Source organism: Bos indicus, chromosome 10, assembly GCF_029378745.1.
Source record: "Bos indicus isolate NIAB-ARS_2022 breed Sahiwal x Tharparkar chromosome 10, NIAB-ARS_B.indTharparkar_mat_pri_1.0, whole genome shotgun sequence".
Taxonomy (NCBI): Eukaryota; Metazoa; Chordata; class Mammalia; order Artiodactyla; family Bovidae; genus Bos; species Bos indicus.
In genome coordinates, this window is record NC_091769.1 from 87,144,453 (window position 1) to 87,166,018 (window position 21,566).

At 47.5% G+C, this 21,566-nt stretch overlaps 1 protein-coding gene across 1 annotated transcript in view; it reads left to right on the top strand.

Moving 5' to 3' along the window:
- IFT43 (intraflagellar transport 43) overlaps positions 1-21,566 on the top strand; it is a 103,872-nt gene that overhangs the window by 66,238 nt on the left and 16,068 nt on the right. Inside the window, exons 4-5 of the mRNA XM_019969291.2 lie at positions 9,014-9,046; positions 9,682-9,728. Of these exons, the coding sequence (XP_019824850.2) occupies positions 9,014-9,046; positions 9,682-9,728 (80 nt within the window). The remainder of the gene's footprint in view (positions 1-9,013; positions 9,047-9,681; positions 9,729-21,566) is intronic.

Consider the following 21,566-nt stretch of genomic DNA (forward strand, 5'->3'; position numbering starts at 1 on the left):
CAATTCTAAAGGAAATCAACCCTGAAGATTCATTGGAAGGACTGATCCTGAAGCTGAAACTCCAGTACTTTGGCCAACTGATGCAAAGAGCCGACTCACTGGGAAAGACCCTGATGCTGGAAAAGATAGAAGGCAGGAGAAGGGATGACAGAGGACAAGATGGTTGGATGGCATCACTGACACAATGGACATGAGTTTGGGCAAGCTCGGGGAGATAGTGAAGGACAGGGAGGCCTGGCATGCTGCAGTCCATGGGGTCACAAAGAGTCGGACATGACTGAGCAACTGAACAACAGCAAAAACTGACTTGTGGAGCCGTGATTTCCACTTACTTTGGTTACCACGTCCTGTGTCATTTCACTTTTCGTCCTTGTGGCTACATTTCCCAAAGACCAGCCCTAAGTCTTAAAGTTACTGTCTTTCCCATCGGCTTTCAGCCCCCTCCAATTGTATCAATGGGAAAGTCGCAGTTTGCACCTAGTATTTCCTTAATACCTTTCTAACCTTGCTAATCTACCTTTTTAACAAAGGAGGAATATGCCATAGGCTCAGACTTTGGCAAATAGCAATATGTAGCTATAATAAATTTTGTGTTTTGTTTAAGCTGTATTTTTTTTTTTGTAACTACTTTCTCTATGGTTGGTAATGCAGAATTTCCACTGAGAATGTAAAGTTTTCTTTTAAGTAAATTAAAAGTAAGGAGTCAACGTATAAAGTAGTTGCAGGAAGTCCACTTACAGCAAACTGCGTGAGGGTGGCATCTGAGCGTGGCGGATTTTTCGGCAGCACTTCTTCCCAGAGATTTTTCCTCCCCATCCTTCTCCAGCAGGAAGGATGACCGAGTGTCGTCCACTTAACCCTTCGTGCTGCTTTTGCGTTGCCAGATATGTGGTAGGTGGCCTACTGTTCATTGTACCCCCTCTCAATCGTCTTAGTAACTTGAAGGGGAAAAAAGGAGCCCAGCGAAAATGTGTAGCCCGCGCCCCCCCACCCCGTTCCATCCCTGAGCGGTATCAGCGTCTGTGTTTCTGGGGTTGATACCTACATGGAAGAGCATCTTGTTCCAGTCTGTCAGCACGTCCAGCCAGTTCCTCCGCCCTTCTCATTCTCAGCCACCACCCTTTGTATTTCAGTCGCACCAGCTCCCCTGCTCTTTTCTGAGTACACCTGGCCCTTTTGTGGCCCCTGCCTTTATTCAGGTTTTTCTCCTCCTGTGACTTTCCTGCCAGTCTCAAGCACGTTTTCTAGGGAGTCTCTCCAGCGTCACCCAACCAGAAAGATTAGTTCTGTCTTTAGTGCTGCCATGATTTTTTGCTCTGACCTCACTTGTTCTTCTGGGCTTCCCTGGTGGCTCAGACGGTAAAGAATCTGCCTGCAGTGCGGGAGACCCAGGTTCAGTCCCTGGATTGGGAAGATCCCCTGGAGAAGGGAATGGCTGTGCACTCCAGTATTCTTGCCTGGAGAATCCCATGGACAGAGGAGCCTGGCAGGCTACAGTCCATGAGGTCACAAGAGTCAGATATAATTGAGTGATCAACACACTTGTTCTGTTAAATCTGGGCCGTAATAGAAGTAGCAGTAGATGAGGGAATGTTGGTTTCTAGTTCCAGCTGTGTGTCCAGCTCGCCTTGGGTCTGTAATGAAGTCGTTTTGCATCTCCTGGTCTCGTTATTTCCTCACCTATAAGATGCGCAGGTGGGATTTCAGGCACTGAAATTTCAGGCACTGCGGTGGGTAAGACTTCTGGAGGCATTACTGCCATCTCTATAATGTTCTTTTTCTGAAGCCAAATTGTAAAATCCTGAGCAAAAGATCCACAAATCCCAACACCCACCATTTGTTCTAAACAAAATAGTGTTCATTCAAGGTACCTAAGTTCTAGAGGTGTGAACTCTTCAACTTTTTACTTTATTCATATAAGGCATATACATACATAGTATATGTTCCAATAATTATTTTTAGCTACTAAGACTGTTTCTGTATATTTCAATCTTTTTTTTCCCTCCTGATAAATAAATGCTTCTCTTGAGTTTGAATCGGAACAAAGATGTTGTTTTGAATCTGACCAGCAGGGGGCAAACTTCACCCAGGAATTGCCTTGTAATTCCCTATCCCTTCCACTTGGTATGGCTTGGGAGTCTACAGACAGGATTTGGAGATTGTTCTTTCGTCTTTCTACTAGACACCTTATTTGCTGATAATGCCAGTAAGCGCTAACTGTACTCTAAGGTGATCTAAAACTACAAAGTGCCAGAATTTGGGTGCTGGGGAGTTCTCGTTTGTTTTTAAAAAGAAAGGAAAACGAACAATACCTAGAAAAATATTCTAGACACTAAATGCATGAATGACAAGAATTAGGAACCCAGGGGGAAAGAGGGGGTTTCAACTTTCAGGAGAGATTTTCAATAAAGAGAAATCTTTTAGCCAAAGAAAACTTCAGTTCATGAGAACTATCTGGTTGTTAATCAGTATTGTAGGTATGGGGACACTTGGAGCAGCGGGACCCCAGTTTAGTGGTCCCCTGCCTGATGCTGAATGGACCTGGTAGCCGAGATTACAATGGAAGATTTCTCGTCTGCTCAGATTCGGATTTTTGCTGTGAAGGCTCATTTGCTGGGTCATACAATTTATAAAGTAGAGCCTCGATGTTGGATGTCCTGGTGATGTGTTATATGACCTGGGACAAATGACCTCCCCTCTCTCACATCTTGGTAAAACTGACCTCAGCGAGGCTTGTGAGATTTTTATTGGACCTTTAAGAATTATGAGAGTTGAAAACCTCGCAAGAAAGTGGTATTTTGCCTGCTTTTCCTCCAGAGGAGTGATATGTTTTGAAAATATAAGGTAGCTTTAGCTTCACTTCAGCTGGTCTCTCACTCCCGCTCTTGCCCTTGCTAAGTATTTATGAATTTGGTCCCTGGCTGCAGAGTTTCTTCTTTTTATCATGGGAGCCCTGTAAGCCCCTTACAGTGGCTTTAGCGCTTCTCTCATGGGCCACAAGTTGTACTAGTAACCACTTGTCCAAACCCTTCACATCCCTCGCCGTTTAGAGACCGTGGCCCAGGCAGGGTGGGCTGGTAGAGTGTCTTCCACTGGGCGCTTCCATGTCCAGCACTTTGATCTGTTTTAAGCCTGTGCTGTCTTGCAGCAGGGAGGTGAGTCTAGGGTCCAATATGTGCTGTGGATATTAAGAGACTTCAAGGACACTTCCCCCCATTTATCCCAGTTATGTCCCCTGCTAAAATAGGTTAACGGTGTCTAATTAACCACTGAACATTGTCATGCCGCATAAAGATAGCATCCTGGCTGTTCTCTGAGCCGTGGTGCTTTATCTCCATTTAGATCTCTGCGGTATTCCATTAAACTCGAGAGCAACATTTTAACTGAGATGATGTCTACATTAGAGCCGCCTTTCACCCTTCAGCACGTGACCCGTGTAGGCAGCAGCTGAGGCCTTCTGCCTGACGCAGGAGGGCAGGCAGAGGAGATGGGCCGCACAGGCCGGGAGGGTTTTCACACTGAGGTCCTTTTCTGCCGCTGAGCCCCAGGGTGAAACCGAGCATCCGAGATCGGGCTGTGGTTCTGTGTTGCTGCAGGGGAGATGTGCTGGAAGCCGGCAAGCTTGTCCTCCACTGACCAAAATCATGCCCAGTGCATGTCAGCGTGGTCTCTAAATGTCAAAAGAAAGGAACTGCATCTGAACAGAGGAAGTTTGGGAAGGCGAGGACATGGAGCGAAGGGTGACCTGGCTAGATGGGGTCTCCTCTCTGCCATTACACGAGCTGTGAGGTTGTAAATAAAAATTCACGAACAGTGACGCAGAACAATTAAGCCAACATTAACTACCCCCTGGTACAAAGCTGTCGTGCTCCTCTAAATCAGAAGTCTTACAGTCTATATCCTCATCTCATCGTGGAAAATATGAATTGAATTTCAAGCAGAATGTAGAATGAGCCCTTCCCCTGGTCAGCAGAGCTGCCTGCGTGCCTGTATCACGTAGGGGTTAAGAACTGGAATTTGTATTCTGGCCCGATCACTTTCTAGCTGGGTGACTTTAGTCAGATTAACTTTACTTCTCTGAGCTCCAGGTTCCTCATCTATAAAAGGGAGCACGTGAAAGAAGATAATGTGATAAATAAACAAGGTAATATGTAATGCTTACATAGTGTTATATAACAGGGATATATAAATAAGAGTGCCTAGCACCCAGGGACGGGGGAGCCTGGTGGGCTGCCGTCTATGGGGTCACACAGAGTCGGACACGACTGAAGTGACTTCGCAGCAGCAGCAGCAGCACCCAGCAAGCTCTATAAATGGTAACTGTTGCTGTCATCAGTCATCAGCTTTACAGGTCTGTGTGGGCGAGGGCCTGGGAAGGGTCTTTTCCCTGAGAATTGAGGGTGAATGTGTGGAGCTGAGGAGGAAACACCAGTGTGTGGATGGTAGAGAAGTGGGGGTGAACACCAGGAGGGGACTGATTGAATGTGGAGCTGAAGGACTGGGCTTTAAAGAAAAGTAAGGAAAAACCAAGGGACTTTTCTGTTGGTCCAGTGGTTAAGACTCCTGTCTTCCAATGCAGCGGACACAGGTTCGATCCCTACTCAGGGAACTAAGACCCCACATGCTGTGTGGCACAGCCAAAAGATAAAAACAAATAAAAATAATTTAAAAATAAACAAAACCAGACCATGCCCCTAACCTTGAAGTCTCCACCTGGGAACTCAGTGTTTAAAGAACAGACAGCTTCTCATGAAGCTGAGCGATCTTAGTGACTTGTAAAGCTCCCCACAGAGAGGGCCATGGTTTCCCTTCTTGGCAAGTTACCTACCAGGTCCAGCCATCCCTCGCTGCAAAGCATTAGACCAGGGTGCCCTTACTCCCGTCACCCTGTCTCCCCAAGGTGAGAGGTGAGGGAGAACATGTACTCTCATTGTCTGGAGTTAAAGCTTCATTCTGCAAAATGGCCAAAGCAATCAGCAAGTGATGGAGTAGCTCTTAAAAAGAAACCTGGCATTTAATTAACTTTTCAAAGTGCTGGTTCAGCAACCTCTGTGTTTTACATTTTGAATATTGAACAAGCATCTCTAATCGGACCTGAATTGCTTCTGGGCCTCCCCGGGTGGAGGGCGCCTGCTGAGCTTTTATGAACACTGGGGAATCCCAGCTGAGTCTGGGGAACGCCAGTTCAGGGTCACTCGGGAATGGAGCCTTCAGTCCATAAGGCCGTTTCCTTCCTCCCCTCAGCCTGTCACTTGTGTTAGGAGAAAGGGCTTCCTTGGTGGCTCAGGTGGTAAAAATCTGCCTGCAATGCAGGAGACCCAGGTTCGATCCCTGGGTTGGGAAGATCTCCTGGAGAAGGGAATGGCTACCCACTCCAGGATTCTTGCCTGGAGAATTCCATGGACAGAGCAGCGTGGTGGGCTACAGTCCATGGGGTCGCAAAGAGTTGGACGTGACTGAGCGACTAACACACAGGGGAGAAAGTAGGCAACTCGGAAGGACGAGGCAAAAAGGCTTACCTCCTGCTGCTTAGCAACTAGTGAGTTCAGCCTGCTCTCTGACATAAGGTTTCAAGTAGTGATTCTCACATCCATGACTAGGTTCCTTTTCTAGAAATTACTCGCTTGGGGGGCCTGGGGTGGACACCGCAAAAGCTTCCCAGGGCTGATTCTCTTGTGGTCCACTGGTTAAGAACTCCTTGTGTAAAGGATTCTGTCAAGCTTTCAATGAGCTGTCTGTTGTCTCCTGTAAGTATGGAAAACATGCGAGCCCAGTAAATCCAAGCAGTGTTCAGGGAGCCCAGGGGACAGCTAAGAATCAGCGGGTACCTGCTTTTGCAAGGGCTCAGGGCAGTGCATTTGGAATCGGGGGTGCAAGGTGGGCGATGGGGAGTCTCGTTTCAGCCTCGCCACCGACCGGCTCTGTGGCATGGACAGAAGTGCACAGCGCGGCACCCACGGTCCCAGTCTGTGTGTGACATGATGCTCCCGGAGCCTGCGGCTGCCTCCTTTCCAGAATGACTGCTGATATGCACGAGAGTCTCTGAAAATCCCAAAGCGTGCTGTGTCTCTACACAGTGGGCTCCCCAGTATGATAACTGCCAGGCTCCCAAACCCTCACAGCACTTCTGGGGGAGCCCGGGGCAGAGCTGGCCGCCACTCTGCAGTCCTCCTGCCTCAGGCTTGTCCCGGCTCACACCGCGTCCCTGGAAATGTGTCTGCGAGGACGAGATGACCCAGAACCCGCTGTCCCCTCTGTCAGCCTCCACCCACCCACACAGCCTGGGAGAGACGGGACTGCAGCCCCACGTCCTTCCTTCTTGGGTTACCTGCTGGGCGGTGATAGAACACCACGTGTTTTTTTTTTTTAACCTGTCTCCAGCAATTTTAAAAATGTACTCTCCATCATGACTGGGTATATCCATATATAAACCTAAAAAAAAACTTACATAATATTTATCTTTATGATTTGCAATATACCCTCTTCACTATTCTTTGCTATTGAAAAAAAAAGAAAGATTAAAAAAGAAAGGCTGCTGGTGATCCTCTAAATGGGTTTCACGGCTCACTAATGGGTCACGACCTGTGGTTTGAAAATCCTTGTGCTAGACTTCATGTCACTGCATGGCCTGAGGTGCCTTTGGGGATTGACTGGTCAGGTATAGTAACTCTGTGAAGTGGGGATCGTTTCAGAATAGCCGCTTGACTTATATCACCGAGGAACAGAAGTTACTTGCATAATCACGGTTCTGTGAAGAAATGTACCCTCTGCCTGCTCTCCTGAAGCATGCTTCCCACTGCCTTTTGCTTTCTCACTTTTGGTAGCTGCACAGCTACGGGAAATGCTTCACTTGCTTCTTCAAGCCGGCACCGCAGGCTCAGTGATAAAGAGCTAGTTCAGTTCAGTTCAGTCACTCATTCGTGTCCAACTGTTTGCGACCCCATGGACTGCACAGCACTTCAGGCCTCCCTGTCCATCACCAACTCCCGGAGTTTACTCAGACTCACGTCTGTTGAGTTGGTGATGCCATCCAACCATCTCATCCTCTGTTGTCCCCTTCTCCTCCTGCCTTCAATCTTTCCCAGCCTCAGCTAGTAGGGACCCCCAGTTCTAGGAGGGCAGAGCTCAGGCTTGCAGTGGGGAGGGCGCTGGGCACAGCCCAGCTTCCCCGAGTTTTCCTTAAGGGAATGTAAGTGCAGTGTTGCCAGTGTTCATATTTGAAGAATTCAGAAATCCAGGGGTTTTTTTTTGTACAAAATAAACCAATTTGGACACCAAATTCATGTTAAAACAGAACAAAATGAAACCAAACCAAAATAATCAGTGATGTGGCGCAGCCCAAACTTACCTGAAGCTTGGTATGGCCTGACAGTGGCCCACTGTTCTACAGGCAGGGTTTCACGCCATTTCTCTGGGGCCCCACACAGGTTCCCACTAGGCTTTCCATCTCCCGAGCAGAAGGCTCGCCCAGAACCTGCTGTTTCTGGCAGGAGAGATGGAGAGACAGACAGACAGACAGAATGCCACCTGAGGACATCCCCGCCCTCCATCCCTGGGGGCTGTGGTCTCTAGTTCCAACTCCTTCCCTGCGGGATGCAACGAGATGCAGGAAGATACTGGGCTACCCTGAGAGTGGGGTGGAGCAGGACGTGGGTTCAGCAGCAATTACACCGATTCAGATGATGAGTGAATAAATGGCAATTAATCAGCCTTCCCCCGAAGAGTAGCCTTATCATTATGGTTTCCTTCCGGCCGAGTCACTGCTGCTGCTTCCTCTGGCACAGGGCTTCAGAAAGAACGATTCTGTTAAGACTCCTGAGGGTAACCAGAGATGGCACTGCCCCTTCTGTAGAGCGGGAAGGTGCAGGCCTGGGCGACCACCTTCCTGAAGCCTGTTCCTCTCCTCTGATCCCGGTTTCCATACAAGCCTTCCTGCTGCTGGTGACAGGACCGGCTCCTTCGGACAGCAGGTTTATAGCGTTCATCTTCACCACGACAGTCAGAGGCAGTGGTCCCAGGGTTTACTTTACCTTTCCCCTCTCGGGGAGAATTATTTGCATTTTTGCAGAAGGTGCCGGTTGGTCCCGAGGTCACTTTTCCTGGGGAGGGACTTCTCAGGCATCCTGCCTCCCAGCCATTAAGGCATCGCCATCACCCTGTGCCCGCATGGATCATGGTGATTGATTTCTGACTTAAAAGATTTCATAAAGAGAACAAATACTCTCTTATCACAGAGATTGTCACACATACAGAAAAGTAATCTCGGTGTAATGCACGCTCAAATTCCCAGGAATTCTAATCCAAGCAGGTCACTACTGAGCCTCTGAGAAACTCTGGTCTTAAGTCTTCTAAGTAAGATTGGCTAAAGGGTGACGACTGTTAAAGTTAAGATGTATTCCCCCTCCCCTAGACAGCCGATCCAGAAATCTCTCACTGCTGGGCCCAGCGATCTGCATGTCTGACAAGCTTCCCAGATGGTCTGTACACACGTTCAGGTTGGAGAACCCGGGCCTCACATAAGCGTGTGAACAGGCCACCATCACTCACAGGGCCTTGCGGTCCTTCCCGTGGGGGAGGCAAGAAATCAGGAGCCTGAACTGCACGGCTGGTTCATCCCCTTCTGCTCACGGGGAACTACGTGTGTTAGCAGAACAGCTCCAAACGAGACCCACGGCCTCCGTCCTAAGAGCATGCTCCTGTAAACTGATCAGTTAATTGTTGAAAGAAAAAGAAGGCACAGTATCATCCACACCGCTTCTGAGTTTTGAGCTTCTCCTTCAATTTAAGCACTCGAGCTCAACAGCTTAATGTGGCGACACGCTGAGAAAAGGGCGTAAGAAGGCATCACCGTCACTCGCTCATCGGTTGTGGGCCTTGGTCTATAAAGAGGAATCCAGACAGATAGATCACTTGAGTTATTCTCATTTTACCCCACTTTTGAAACACCCCTCCAGTGTCCCACCCAGTGCAGAGACTAGCAGTTTCTCATGAACTTTGTCTCTCTCTCTTTCAGGTCACAAAGGAGGGCTTCTGAAGAAATACAAGAGTATGTTTCAAGTATTCTCACGGCATCCTGTGTGACCCTAGTCCGCCATGCGGTCTGTGTGGTCCTCATCAGCTCAGCCTTTGTTGAACGCAGCATCCGAACATAGACAGCAGGGAGCGGGCTGGGCTCGGGCTGGAGATCAGAGTGATAGTCAGGGGCTCAGCGAATGCTGCTTCTGCAGCTGAAGGGCTGGACTCTGGCATGGATGGCCATGTCCTGTCTCCCACGCCCTGGGTCTTAGATTGTACGTTCAGGTGTCAACAGGACTGACCCTTAGGTTCTGCTTTATTGATGAAGATGGGCAGAAGGAACACCAGCCTTCTAATCCTAGCCTCCTCCCCAGACATATCAAAGAGAAAGAAGGCAGGTTTCTGGGTCAAGACGGAGTGTGCAGGTAGGCGGGAGGAGCATCCTTTCGCAGTCCGTGTGATGCTGCTGGTGGGATGGTACAGCTTGTGCGCCTTGCACAGCAGACCAAACTGACGAAGCAGGCCTGACAAAGCTGGTGGAGGAAGGTGGGTCCAGAGACATTTTCACCTAGGAAAAGCAATGGAAGCCATCAAAATATAATAGGTTGTTCCTTCCTGTGTTTCAAACTCACTTCCTCCTTTCTTTTCCTTTTTTTTTGGTGACAGCCACCGCCTCAGACAGCAGAGCCTGGATAGATCAGATGACGGAGGAGGTAAGATGCCCGTGGAGGAAGTCAGAAGGGCTTCCAGAGACGTCCCAGAGCATCTCCTGGGCTACAGCCAAGGTGCCACTTGCTGCAGGCCTTACTGGACACATCCCTGTGGCCTCGTCCTGGCCTGTGGGTTGCGTCTCTGTGCCTGGCCGAGTGCTGCTGCCCCTGCCTGGGGTTCCTCCCCACTTCCTTATCCATTAATCCTCCTTGTCCTTCAGCACTCGGCCAGAAGCATCACTTCCTCTGAACTGTCTTCTCTTGCCATCCCACCCGCCGTCTCTGACTCAGGTGTTGTTTCTCCCTGTGCCCACAACCTCCTGGGCAAACCTCCATTGTAATGACCACCCCCCACAGCAATAATAGCTGGTACTTATTGGTTCTTTATTATTAGTCTCAGGCACAGTTCTCCCAATTTATAGATGCTGAAGCATTTCATTTTCACAGCAGCCCTACGAGGTAGTACTGTTATTATCCCACTTTTATATTTGAGGAAACTAAAGTACAGAGCGATGAAGTTGCCTGTGGTCACAGGGCTGAGTGACCGTCATGCTTTAACGCTTTATTGGCTCAGTTGTTCTTCCCACCAGGCTCTAAGCTCCTTGATAGTGGACACCTTGTCTTGTTTATCTTTGCATCTCTAGTGCATGGCACATAGTTGGTTAAAGGCTGATGCTGTAAATAAGGGAGAAACAGTGCTTCAGCGGCTAGCAGCCGTGTCACAGCTGAAGCCCGTGTTCAGAACTCGAAAAGACATAAAGTTTGTGTGTACCTTTTGCAGGAAACCTACTAGAGGGGAGGTTATCTTTAGGACCTGAATGATCAAAGCCTCTTTTTTAACTCACATATTTACCATTTCCTCAGTCTGTTCCTTTGTGTAGAACTCAATTTCCATGTAGTATCATTTTCCTTGTGCCTGAAGCGCTTCATGTAATGTTTTATTTTTTTGTAGAGCGGGTCCTCTGGCAAGAAATTCTCTGAGTCTTGTTCGTCTGAAAAATGTCTTTACTTTTCACCAGATAAAGGATTCTGGGCTGACACCTCGGTTTTCCCTTTTAGTCTTTGAGGTACTTGGTTCGTCGTCCATTGGCTTGCTTGTCTGCTGAGAAGCCAGTGGTCCTCCTTATCTCTGCTCCCCTGTATGCACTGTCTTTTTGTCCTGCTTTTAAGACTTATTTTCCCTTATCTGTTATTGTCAGCAATTTGGTCACTATGTGCCTTGTTGTGGGTTACTTTGTGTTTATCCTACTTGAACATCTTGAGTCTGTGGATTTGTGGTTTTCATCAGATTCAGATCATTGTGGCCGTTGTTTCTTTGGGTTTAAGTGAAGCGTGGTTGATGGGCCGTGTTATGCTGGTGCCAGGTGTGCCACGTATTGATTTGATGTTTGCCCATTAATGAGCTCATGATAAATCTGTCCCCACGCAAGTTACTATGATTTTATTGACCATATTCCTCATGCTGTATGTAACTTCCCAGCGGTTTATGTACGTTATCCCCAGAAGTTTGTGCCTCTTCCTGCTGTTGCCCAAGTTCACCCCGCCCCCTGCTCTGGCGGCCATCTGCTTGTCCTCTGTGTGTTTAAGTCTGTTCCTGTATTGTGTTTGTTTTGTGTTTTAGATTCCACACATACGTGAGGTCATATGGTGTTTGTCGTCCTCTGTCTGGTTGATTTCACTTAAGCCTAATACCCTCCAGGTCCATCCCTGTTGTCACAAGCAGCAAGATTTCATTTTCTCATGGCTGAGCAACGCTCCACTGTGCATGTATATATATACACATATGCATGTTTGTGTGTATATGTATTCTGTGCTGAGTCCCTTCAGGCGTGCCCGAGTCTTTGCAACTCCATGGACTATAGTCCACCAAGCTCCTCTGTCCATGGGATTTTCCAGGCAAGAATCCTGGAGTGGGTTGCTATTTCCTTCTCCAGGGGATCTTCCCAACTCAGGGATTGGAGCTGGGTCTCCTGCATCTCCTGCACTGGCAGACAGGTTCTTTACCACTAGCACCGCCTGGGAAGCCCTACATATGTATATATATACACGTAAGTGACTTAGCACACAGCGTGAGCACATGCATATATATATATATATATACACACGCACACACACACGCACATGCATATATATATGCATACATATATATATATATATATGTATGTGTGTGCTGTGCACTAAGATGCTTCAGTCATGTCTGACTCTGCGACCCTTTGATTGTAGCCCACCCAGCTTCTCTGTCCATGGTATTCTCCAGGCAAGAATACTGGAATGGGTTGCCATTTCCTCCTCCAGGGGATCTTCCTGACCCAGGGATCAAACCCTGTGTCTCTTAAGTCTCCTGCATTGGCAGGCGGGTTCTTTACCACCTGGGAAGCACCACCTGGGAAGCCTTATGTGTGTGTGTGTGTGTGTGTGTGTGTCTGTATACACACACACACATATATATACACACCATGTCTTCTGTATCCATTCATCTATCAGTGGACACTTAGGTTGTTTCTCAAATCCCAGCCACCTAAACTTTGACCTGTGTCTCCTCAACCCTCCAGACTGCCTGTGCCTGACTCGGGGTTCCCTACCCTGTACCAGTGCCTGGGAAGCACCTCTAAGCGGAAGCTAGGGTGACTGCAGGGCCCACTGCATTCATTTCCTGCCCTCAGGGGTCCTGGTTCTGTGTTACCTCTTTCCACTGTGTGAAAGCAGCTGTTTCTCGTATTTTTTTTCTAGTTTTCTGATTGTTTATAACAGGAAGGCAAGTCTGGTACCAGTTACTCTCTCATGACCAGAAGTGGAGTTCCAAAGCCTTCTATTAACTAACCTTTGCATGTGACTAAGGTGAAGGAGAGAACTGAATCTGGGGAACATAGATGATTCTCTGTGCCATAGCTACCACACAGGATCAGGGTGAGAGTCATATAGGACAATTGTGAAATATGCTAGGAGGGTGATTAAAATACAGATTCACAGAGTTGGGGATGGATGTGTGCACACTGCTGTATTTAAAATGAGTAAACAACAAGGGCTTACTGCATAGCACAGGGAACTCTGCTCAATGTTAAGTGCTGGCTTGGGTGGGAGGGGGCTTTTGGGGGAGACTGTGCTTAGTGCTTAGTTGTTCACACGTGTCCAGCTCTTTGTGACCCCTTGAACTGTAGCCCACCAGGCTCCTCTGTCCATGGAATTCTCCAGCCCAGAGTACTGGAGTGGGTAGCTGTTCCCTTCTCCAGGGGATCTTCCTCAACCAGGGATCGAATCCAGGTCTCCCACACTGCAGGCAGATTTTTTACCATCTCAACCTGGGGAAGCCCTGGGGGAGAATGGATACATGCATATGTATGGCTGAGTCCCTTTGCTGTTCACCTGAAACCCATCCCGACATTGTCAATTAGCTACACCCCAGAACAAAATAAAAAGTTTAAAAATACAGATTCCCAGGCCACTGGCAAAGTAGAGGCTGGGATTGGGGCCCAGGGAATCTGCATTAATTTAAGTAAGCTCCCTAGATAAATATTTTGCACACTGACATTTGACAGCCCTGCTGTGATGCCTCCAAAGCCAGGACTGAGGACTGGAGAGGGAGTCGTGTGCACAAGTACTTCCGTCTCATCTCATCCCAAAGGGGTATGAAGGTAGAAAGGTAGTCACTAGAGGTCAGGAATTGAGTCTGCACTTGCTCTAAGGGTTAGTAAGAGCCCCTGAGTCTCCTTCTATCATTCTTCAGCCCTTTGATTGCTTTTCCGTTCTCTCTCATCAACAAGGTCATTTATTTTTGCTAGATATTCCGCCTCAGCTCTTCTCACTCAGTTCGTCTCAGCTGCCAAGCTACTCCACCCGCTATTAATTCCCGGTGGCGCTGGTCAACAAGGTACCCTGCGCTTCTGTCCCCAGAAGTCTGTCTTCCCAGACGTGTTCCTGGGACGTCCTCTGCTGCCGCTACGGTGACAGCTGTGATGCTCACTGATTGGTGGCTTCTACCACACTTTGGGTCGGCCTGGCCTCAGAGGCTCTGTTGCTTCAGCCGTTGGTTACACAGGGCCGCAGAACAACCAGGAGGATGTGCCAATGGGCTCAAGGAGGCAGGATCCCTACCAGGTGGTCAAGGTACAGTGTGCTTGGAAACTGTGATGCTGATGACACTGGGGTGCTCGGTGAATCCCTGATCTGCAGAGGGTTTACTCAACTGGAACTCTTCACACCTCTTCCCACCCTAGCTTGGACTTCTTTTCAACTCCCCTCAAAGGACTTCTGAAATCCTACCTTCTCCATTTTTTTTCAATTGGGAGAAAAAGAAAGTGTTAGTCACTCAGTCGTATCCGACTCTTTGCAGACCCATGGACTGTAGCCCGCCAGGCTCCTCTGTCCATGGAATTCTCCAGGCAAGAATACTGGAGTGGGTTGCCATTCCCTTCTCCAAAGGATCTTCCCAACCCCAGGGGTCGAACCCGGGTCTCCTGCATTGCTGGCTGATTCTTGATGGTCTGAGCCACCAGGGAAGCCCTCAGTTGTGTGAAAATGCTCCATTTCAAGGAGTAACTATATCACAGCAAAACCCTCTGAATACTGAAGTTTACATACACCACACATGCATCGTTAGAAGGCAATGCTGGTTGCAGTTGTGGCGTCATCGCGTTAGAATCAAGTTGTTGCAGCTTTTGGCGTCTCTATACGCCATGTCGCCCAGGCCTGCTGTTTGACGTGTTGAGAGGTTGAGGCCTAAGCATTATTGTACGGCATCATCGGGCTGAACAGGGACTCAGGTCCTCTGACCCCAGGGGCGCTCTCTGTCCTCGTGCCGCGGCCTCCTCCAGCCCCACTGCCCTCACCAGCATTACCAAACATTTCCATGTGCCAGCTATCAAGCCTGGTGTTGCACATTTTTTTCTCATCTAATTCTCAAAACAAATCTGTGGGAGAGGTTTTTTTTTTTTTAATATCAGTTTTATTGAGGTCTGATTTGCATATGATAGACTGCATTCATTCGAAGTGCACAGTGTGAATTTTTACAGCTGTGTATACCCAGTGAAACCTCCACCACCATCAATGTGCAGAACGTGCCCATCACGCCCGGAAGTTGCTCTCACTCTCTTCAGTCCATCCTCCCTCTGCCCCTGTCTCTAGGCAACTGTGATCTCTTTTTTTTTTTTGTCATAATAGAGTGGTTTGTAGTTTCTAGAATTTTAGACACTGAATCATACATATGTATGCTTTTGCGTTTGACTCTTTTCACTCATTAGAATGATTTCGAGATCCATCCAGCTGGTTGCATGTATCATTAGCCAGTTCATTTTTATTGATAATATTCCATTGCGTGGGTACATAGCACATTTTTGGTTATCTTGGTTATCTATTCACTTGTTAAGGGACATTTTAATTGGTCATCATCCCCATTTTAAGGATGGGGAGGCTAGGGCAAAGAAAGGCAACTTTGCCGAAGGTCACACAACTAGTAAGTGCCAACACCAGGGTTTGGAAGGCAGCTGTGTTCACCATGTGTTACTAGCACAACGCAGCCCAGCACCAGGATTTGAACACATATCTTGGCCCCAGAGTCCTTGCTCTTGGCCCCTGGGCTGTAACAAATAGCACGACCCTCTCCTGTGTTGGCATCTCCTTGCACAGGTCGGTTGTGTAAGTGTCAGCTCCCCAGTGTGTAAGACACAGTGCTGGCATGATTGACAGGATGCCTGATGCAATTCCATTAAGGAAGGAGAGAAGAGAGTTGCTGTTTTCGGAGAATACCTCTGGTGTTCTTTTCCCTTTCATAAACTTGGAATGTGAAATTTGTGATTTGACCTTTATTTTGGCTCCAGGACTTTGAAGCAAAAAAAGCCTTTCTTGTCAGAGTACACTTGATGTTACCTTCTAGGAGGTATGTCTCTGCCCTGGCATAAATCTGTTTTCCATGTGGTTATCCCTGAGTCCTTTAATGGAAAATCAGTTCATATGTTACACTTCACACTCGACTTAGTCCATTTCACCGTATGTGAATGTTTAGAATCCATTTTGCAGTAGGAATCATATGTTACATATAACTAGTCTCTAGAATTATCTTTGCTCAGAGAATTACTTGGTTGGCTAGTTAAGCCTGCTCCTTTGAACTTAGAATAACCAGTGGGTGGGGAAACTCCATGAATGATTGCCCTGAACCTGGACATGGACATGGACTCTCATTCAACAATGACGTTAAATAGATCTCTGGGCACCTGTGAGGAAACCTACTGGTTCCCTTAATAAAATCACATCTGGGGGCTTCTCTGGTGGCTCAGTGTTCAAGAATCTGCCTGCCAATGCAGGAGACCTGGATTCGATCCCTGATTTGGGAAGATCCCACATGCCTCAGAGCAGCTAAGGCCATGTGCCTGTGCTCTAGAGCCTAGGAGTTGCAACCTTGGAGCCCACGTGCTGCCACTGCTGAAGCCTGCACACCCTCGCCCCCGTGCGCCACAGCAGGAGAAGCCACCGCAGTGAGAACGCTGCACACAGCAACCAGAGAACAGCCCCCGCTCCCCGCAACTAAAGAAAAGCCCACGCAGCAGCCAAGACCCAGCACAGCCAAATAAATAAATACATTTTTTTTAATTAAAATAATCACATCCAGGTTCTTTGAGGTCATCAGTGAGGTGTATTCTCACCTTGGAAGGGGCTACTCCTCTTCTGGTACTTGGTAGGGCTGTGTGATTGACGAGCCATCTCGAAGGAGAAAATGAATTACCAGGAATAGAAGTGAGGAGCCAAGGTCCAGGGCCTCCTCTGAGCATCTTGGAGATGAACCTTCACCGAGGAAAGCCAGGGGGTCTTCATGAAACGTCTCCTGTGGGCAGTGCTGCTCCAGGTCTCGGAAATGGTGGTGAGTGAGACAGTCCCTGCCCTCCAGGTTTCTTTGGTCTGGTGAGACATGCCCGGCCTTCTTTCCTCCTCTTCTTTTATGTAGACTTTGAGGAGCCATGTCTCTTGAGATATATTTCTCATCATTCAGCCTCCCTAGATCACTCTTCAAAAGATGTTTCTGCTTTTATTTTTTTTGGCTATACTGAGCAGCATGTGGGATCTTACTTTCCAGTGAAGCGTCAGTCATGTCCAACTCTTTGCGACCCCACAGAGCCCACTAGGCTTCTCAGTCCACGGAATGTTCCAGGCAAGAGTACTGGAGTGGGTTGCCATTTCTTTCTCCAGGGGATCTTCCCAACCCAGGGATTGAACCTGGGTCTCTCGCATTGCAGGCAGACGCTCTACCGTCTGAGCCACCAGGGAAGCCTCATATACCCTAAGTGTATTTGCTCAAACCCACCTCCCCAGATTCCTTGAAACTAGTCTGGACAAGGTAAAAGAGAGATAGGATCAAAGTTAACGCATGATTCATGTGTCACAAGACTAGATAAACAGTGGATATTTATCAATAGGCCTGGGGTCATATCCTCATAAACATAATGGAATTTACCACTTTGTTACAGAGATAATTGGCATATTCTTTTAGGCAAGGGAGAGTCCAAGTACAAGTCCTGAGGCCCTTTTATCCAGGGGTCTGGTTTTCCATGGGTATGCCATTCCTACAGACACCAGGCAGAAAGTTCAGAGTCCACTGGGCGGGTGACCATGCCTGTAGCCTAATGTTCGCAGCCTGGCCTAAGATGGAGTCCAGCTCTGTCTGTTTCCTCCTTCATTCCCTCCTCTTGATGCTCTTAACTCACTTCCTTTCCAGACCAGGGATTAAACCTGCATCCGCTATATTGGAAGCATGGAGTTTTGACCACTGGAGCGCCAGGGAATTCCTGGATCTCTCTTGATACCTGGTGCTCCTCCTCCTTCCCTGGGGAAGAAGCTGAGGGAGAGAAGAGAAACACATCCTCTTGTTTATTGATGTTTCCCTCAGGCTTCTGAGGGAAGAGAACAGAAAAACAGAGAAAGGAAGGAGCTATTGGGATGAGACGTGTTTTTTAAATGAGAAGCAGAGAGTAAGTGCTGGGCAGAGGTGGTGTGGGGATCTGTTGGTTAACCAGAGTGTACTGCAGAGGGACTGTTTGCAAGACCAAGGCAGGCTGTGAACTCAAATGTTTCTAGGGGCTCAGCAGATAATATAAACACTTGAAACAGCAGGCGTGTTTGACCATAAACAATGGTGAGGCCTGTGGTGAGCTTGGAGGGGAGATGGCATGACCTGAAAGTTGTCAAATTCATATTTTAAATAATGACAAGTTTTAAACGTCATTGTACAAACAGAACAAAATGCATCTTCAAGTTGGAGTAGGCCTTTAGGAAGCGATTTGTAAATCCTTTGTAAGACCTTGCCAACATCCATTGGATCATAGAAAAGCAAGGGAATTCCAGAGAAACATCTGTTCTGCTTCATTGACTACACTAAAGCCTTTGACTGTGTGGACCACAACAAACTGTGGAAAACTCATAAAGAGTTGGGAATAGCAGATCACCTTACCTGTTTCCTCAGAAACCTGTATGCAGGTCAAGAGGCAACAGTTATAACTGGACAAGGAACAATGGACTGGTTCAAAATTGGGAAAGGAGTATGTCAAGGCTGTATATTGTCACCATGCTTATTTAACTTATATGCAGAATACATCATGTGAAATGCCAAGCTGGATAAATCACAAGCTGGAATCAAGGTTCCTGGGAGAAATATCAACAACCTCAGATATGCAGATGATACCACCCTAATGGCAGAAAGCAAAGAGGAATTAAAGAGCCTCTTGATGAAAGTGAAAGAGGAGAGTGAAAAAACTGTCTTAAAACTCAACATTCAAAAAACTAAGATCATGACACATTCAGTCCCATCACTTCATGGCAAATAGATGGGGGAAGAGAGGAAACCGTGACTGATTTTATTTTCTTGAGCTTCAGAATCACTGTAGACAGTGACTGCAGCCATGAAATTAAAAGATGCTCGCTCCTTGGAAGAAGAGCTCTGACAAACCTAGACAGTGTATTAAAAAGCAGAGATACCACTTTGCTGACAAGGGTCTGTATAGTCAAAGCTATAATTTTTCTAGTAGTCATGTATGGATGTGAGATTTGGACCATAAAGAAGGCTGAGCACCTAAGAATTGATGCTTTTGAATTGTGGTGATGGAGAAGACTCTTGAGAGGCCCTTAGACAACAAGGAAATCAAACCAATCAATCCTAAAGGAAATCAACCTTGAATATTCTTTGGAAGGACTGATGCTGAAGCTCCAGTACTTTGGCCACCTGATGCGACAAGCCGACTCACTAGAAAAGACCCTCGTGCTGGGGAAGATTGAGGGCAGGAGGAGAAGTGGGTGACAGAGGATGAGATGGTTGGATGGCATCACCAACTCAATGGACATGAGTTTGAGCAAACTCCAGGAGATAGTGAAGGACGGGGAAGCCTGGCACCCTGCAGTCCATGGGGTCGCCAAGTGTCATGACACAGCTGAGCAACTGAACGACAGCAAACAACAACATAAGACCTCGGAGGGCTCTGCTCTAAAGGGACACTGAACTTTGTTAAGGAGACAAAACATGAAAAATGAAAATCCAGACAAGGATTAAGTAACTAAAGTAGCAGTGTAGTGAGTGGCAGAGTTAACAAGTGGTTATTGTTATATTAGTGATTTCCTTGCTAAGTGCTTTGAAGCATGGGCTGCCGGCCCTTCAGGAAGAAAGTAGAACTTGCTTGGGTCCTGTAGGCTAGATAGGATTAGGTTAGGCAGAGAAACGGGCACAGCCTTCCACGGTAAGCCACCTGGCATCAGGAGTAACTCTGCTTAGAGGATGAATGAGGAGTTCACCGTCACCAGGAGAGAAGCTGGTTCTGCAGATCTAAGCCCTGATTCTGGGCTATTCTCAACTACTCGTATTCGACATCCTTATGTAAACCGCCTTTCATGAAGTTTGAAGATTGCCAGTCATCTAATTTGCTGATTCTGGGTAGGCTCGCAGCTAGAACCGATAAAGTGCTTCAGGGAAGGTAGGATTCGTGGTTGTGGAGACCATAGTAGACAGCTCTGTGCTCAGTTGCTCAGTCATGTCCAGCTCTTTGTGACCCTGTGGACTATAGCCCACCAGGCATCTCTGTCCATGGGATGTTCCCAGCAAGAATACTGAAGTGGATTACCATGCCCTCCTCCAGGGGATCTTCCTGACCCAGGGATAGAGCCTGTGTCTCCTGCATTGCAATTGGGTTCTTTACCGCTGAGCCATGGGGAAAGCCCTGTAATGGACAGCCAGAGCCCCCAAATGATCTCAGGGTCCCCAAATTGTAGGATGGCTGACCTTCCTTTTAGTGGCTTAATTATCCATCCCTATTCTTAGAATCAACTTTTTAGTTTGCCTCACATCTGGAATAGAGTTGGATCCAGTCTCTACAGGTGATACTGGGCAGGTAATTCACTTATTCATTTCTTTAACCACCATTTGTTGAATACCTTCTATGCACGATGCTTGGGGCTGGCACTGGGGGCATGATGGTGTACAAGAAGACATTCTCAGTCCTTACCCTCATGCAGCTTACAGTCTAGTCGGGGAAGGGGATACTAAGCCAATAATCACGCATTAAATGAGTATGGACAGATTGTAGTCTAGTCTGCTGAAGGAAGAGTCGGGTGCCATGAAAGAGAATGATGGGGAGACCTGATTTGGGTTGGGTGAGGAGGGAGGACCTCTCTGAAGAAATGGCTTTCAAATGTCAAAACTTGGGGGACATGCAGAAGTTGCCAGCAAAAGCGGGGTGGGTGCTGGGGGCTAGGGGAACCCTGGTAGAGGAGCCAGCAGGCGCAGAGTCCAGTCACCTCTCTGACACCAGAAGCATCAGAGAATAGAATTCCCAGGGCTGTTCGAGCTCTAAAATCCAGCTCTCAGAAACTGAACTCCGAGGAATAGTAAAACTTGAAACATTGAGCAGCACACAAATGGGAGAGAAGAACTCTGTCTTTAGAAAAGATGAACAGTCTTCAGATTGAGAGAATCTCTGAAAACACAATTAGATATGGACTCAACTTTCAAAAAGCTTATCTCCCAGGTAAATTCAAATTAGGAAAGAACTTGGTTTAAAAAGTGGAAAGTCTCTGAAAACAGGAGCTCTGAAAAAAAGAATTAGCTCTTTTGGATGTAACCATCGCATCTTGGCGTCATCCAGGACTGCAGGTGGAATTTTCAATAACTCTTCCTGGCAGCTCCCACGCCTCTGGGGCATGCTGCCTTCTCACTGGAGAGGGTGGCGCTCTTTGTATCCTGGGGTCCAGTTTTGACAGAATCAAATACCTCAAAACCTCAGGAATAATAAATCCCATGGCCAACCCAAAAGTGTGTAATTCCTAAAGGACAGGCGGAGTTGAGCCACTTTTAGCCAGGGGCAATTGGGGACTTAATTCTGCGAGTGTAACAATCTGGATGATCTGAGAGCTCTGAGTTTAAGGGTAATTGCTCAATTTTCTATCCATGTCAACAGGGAAAATAGGTAAAAGTGGCTGAACACATCCCAGCAATGAGGTTGGATGAAATGTGAGATGCCAGACTGTCAGCAGAATTAGAAAAACGCTATCTGCAGTAGGCTATTGCTCTGTTGCCCCTCTCCCTGTTCATCTCTGTCCCCAGGCTTTCTCTGGCTCTTTTGGGCTCTTTCTCATTCCTTGCTTAATTCTGCCACCGTATCTTTCATCCATTCTCCTGCAAACAGCAGTCAGTCTTAGCCCAAGCAGTTTTCATGCGGAGAAAGAGAGAGTGGGAAGAATTCTTTTAATGCGGATAAATTGGAACCCTGATGTCTCAATTCTTTTCTCTTGCTTAGTCAGAATGTTCCATTATATTGGCATTCACTCCTTAAGCTTAACACAGCGCATTGGACTTCTTAGGTGGTACCCAAACCT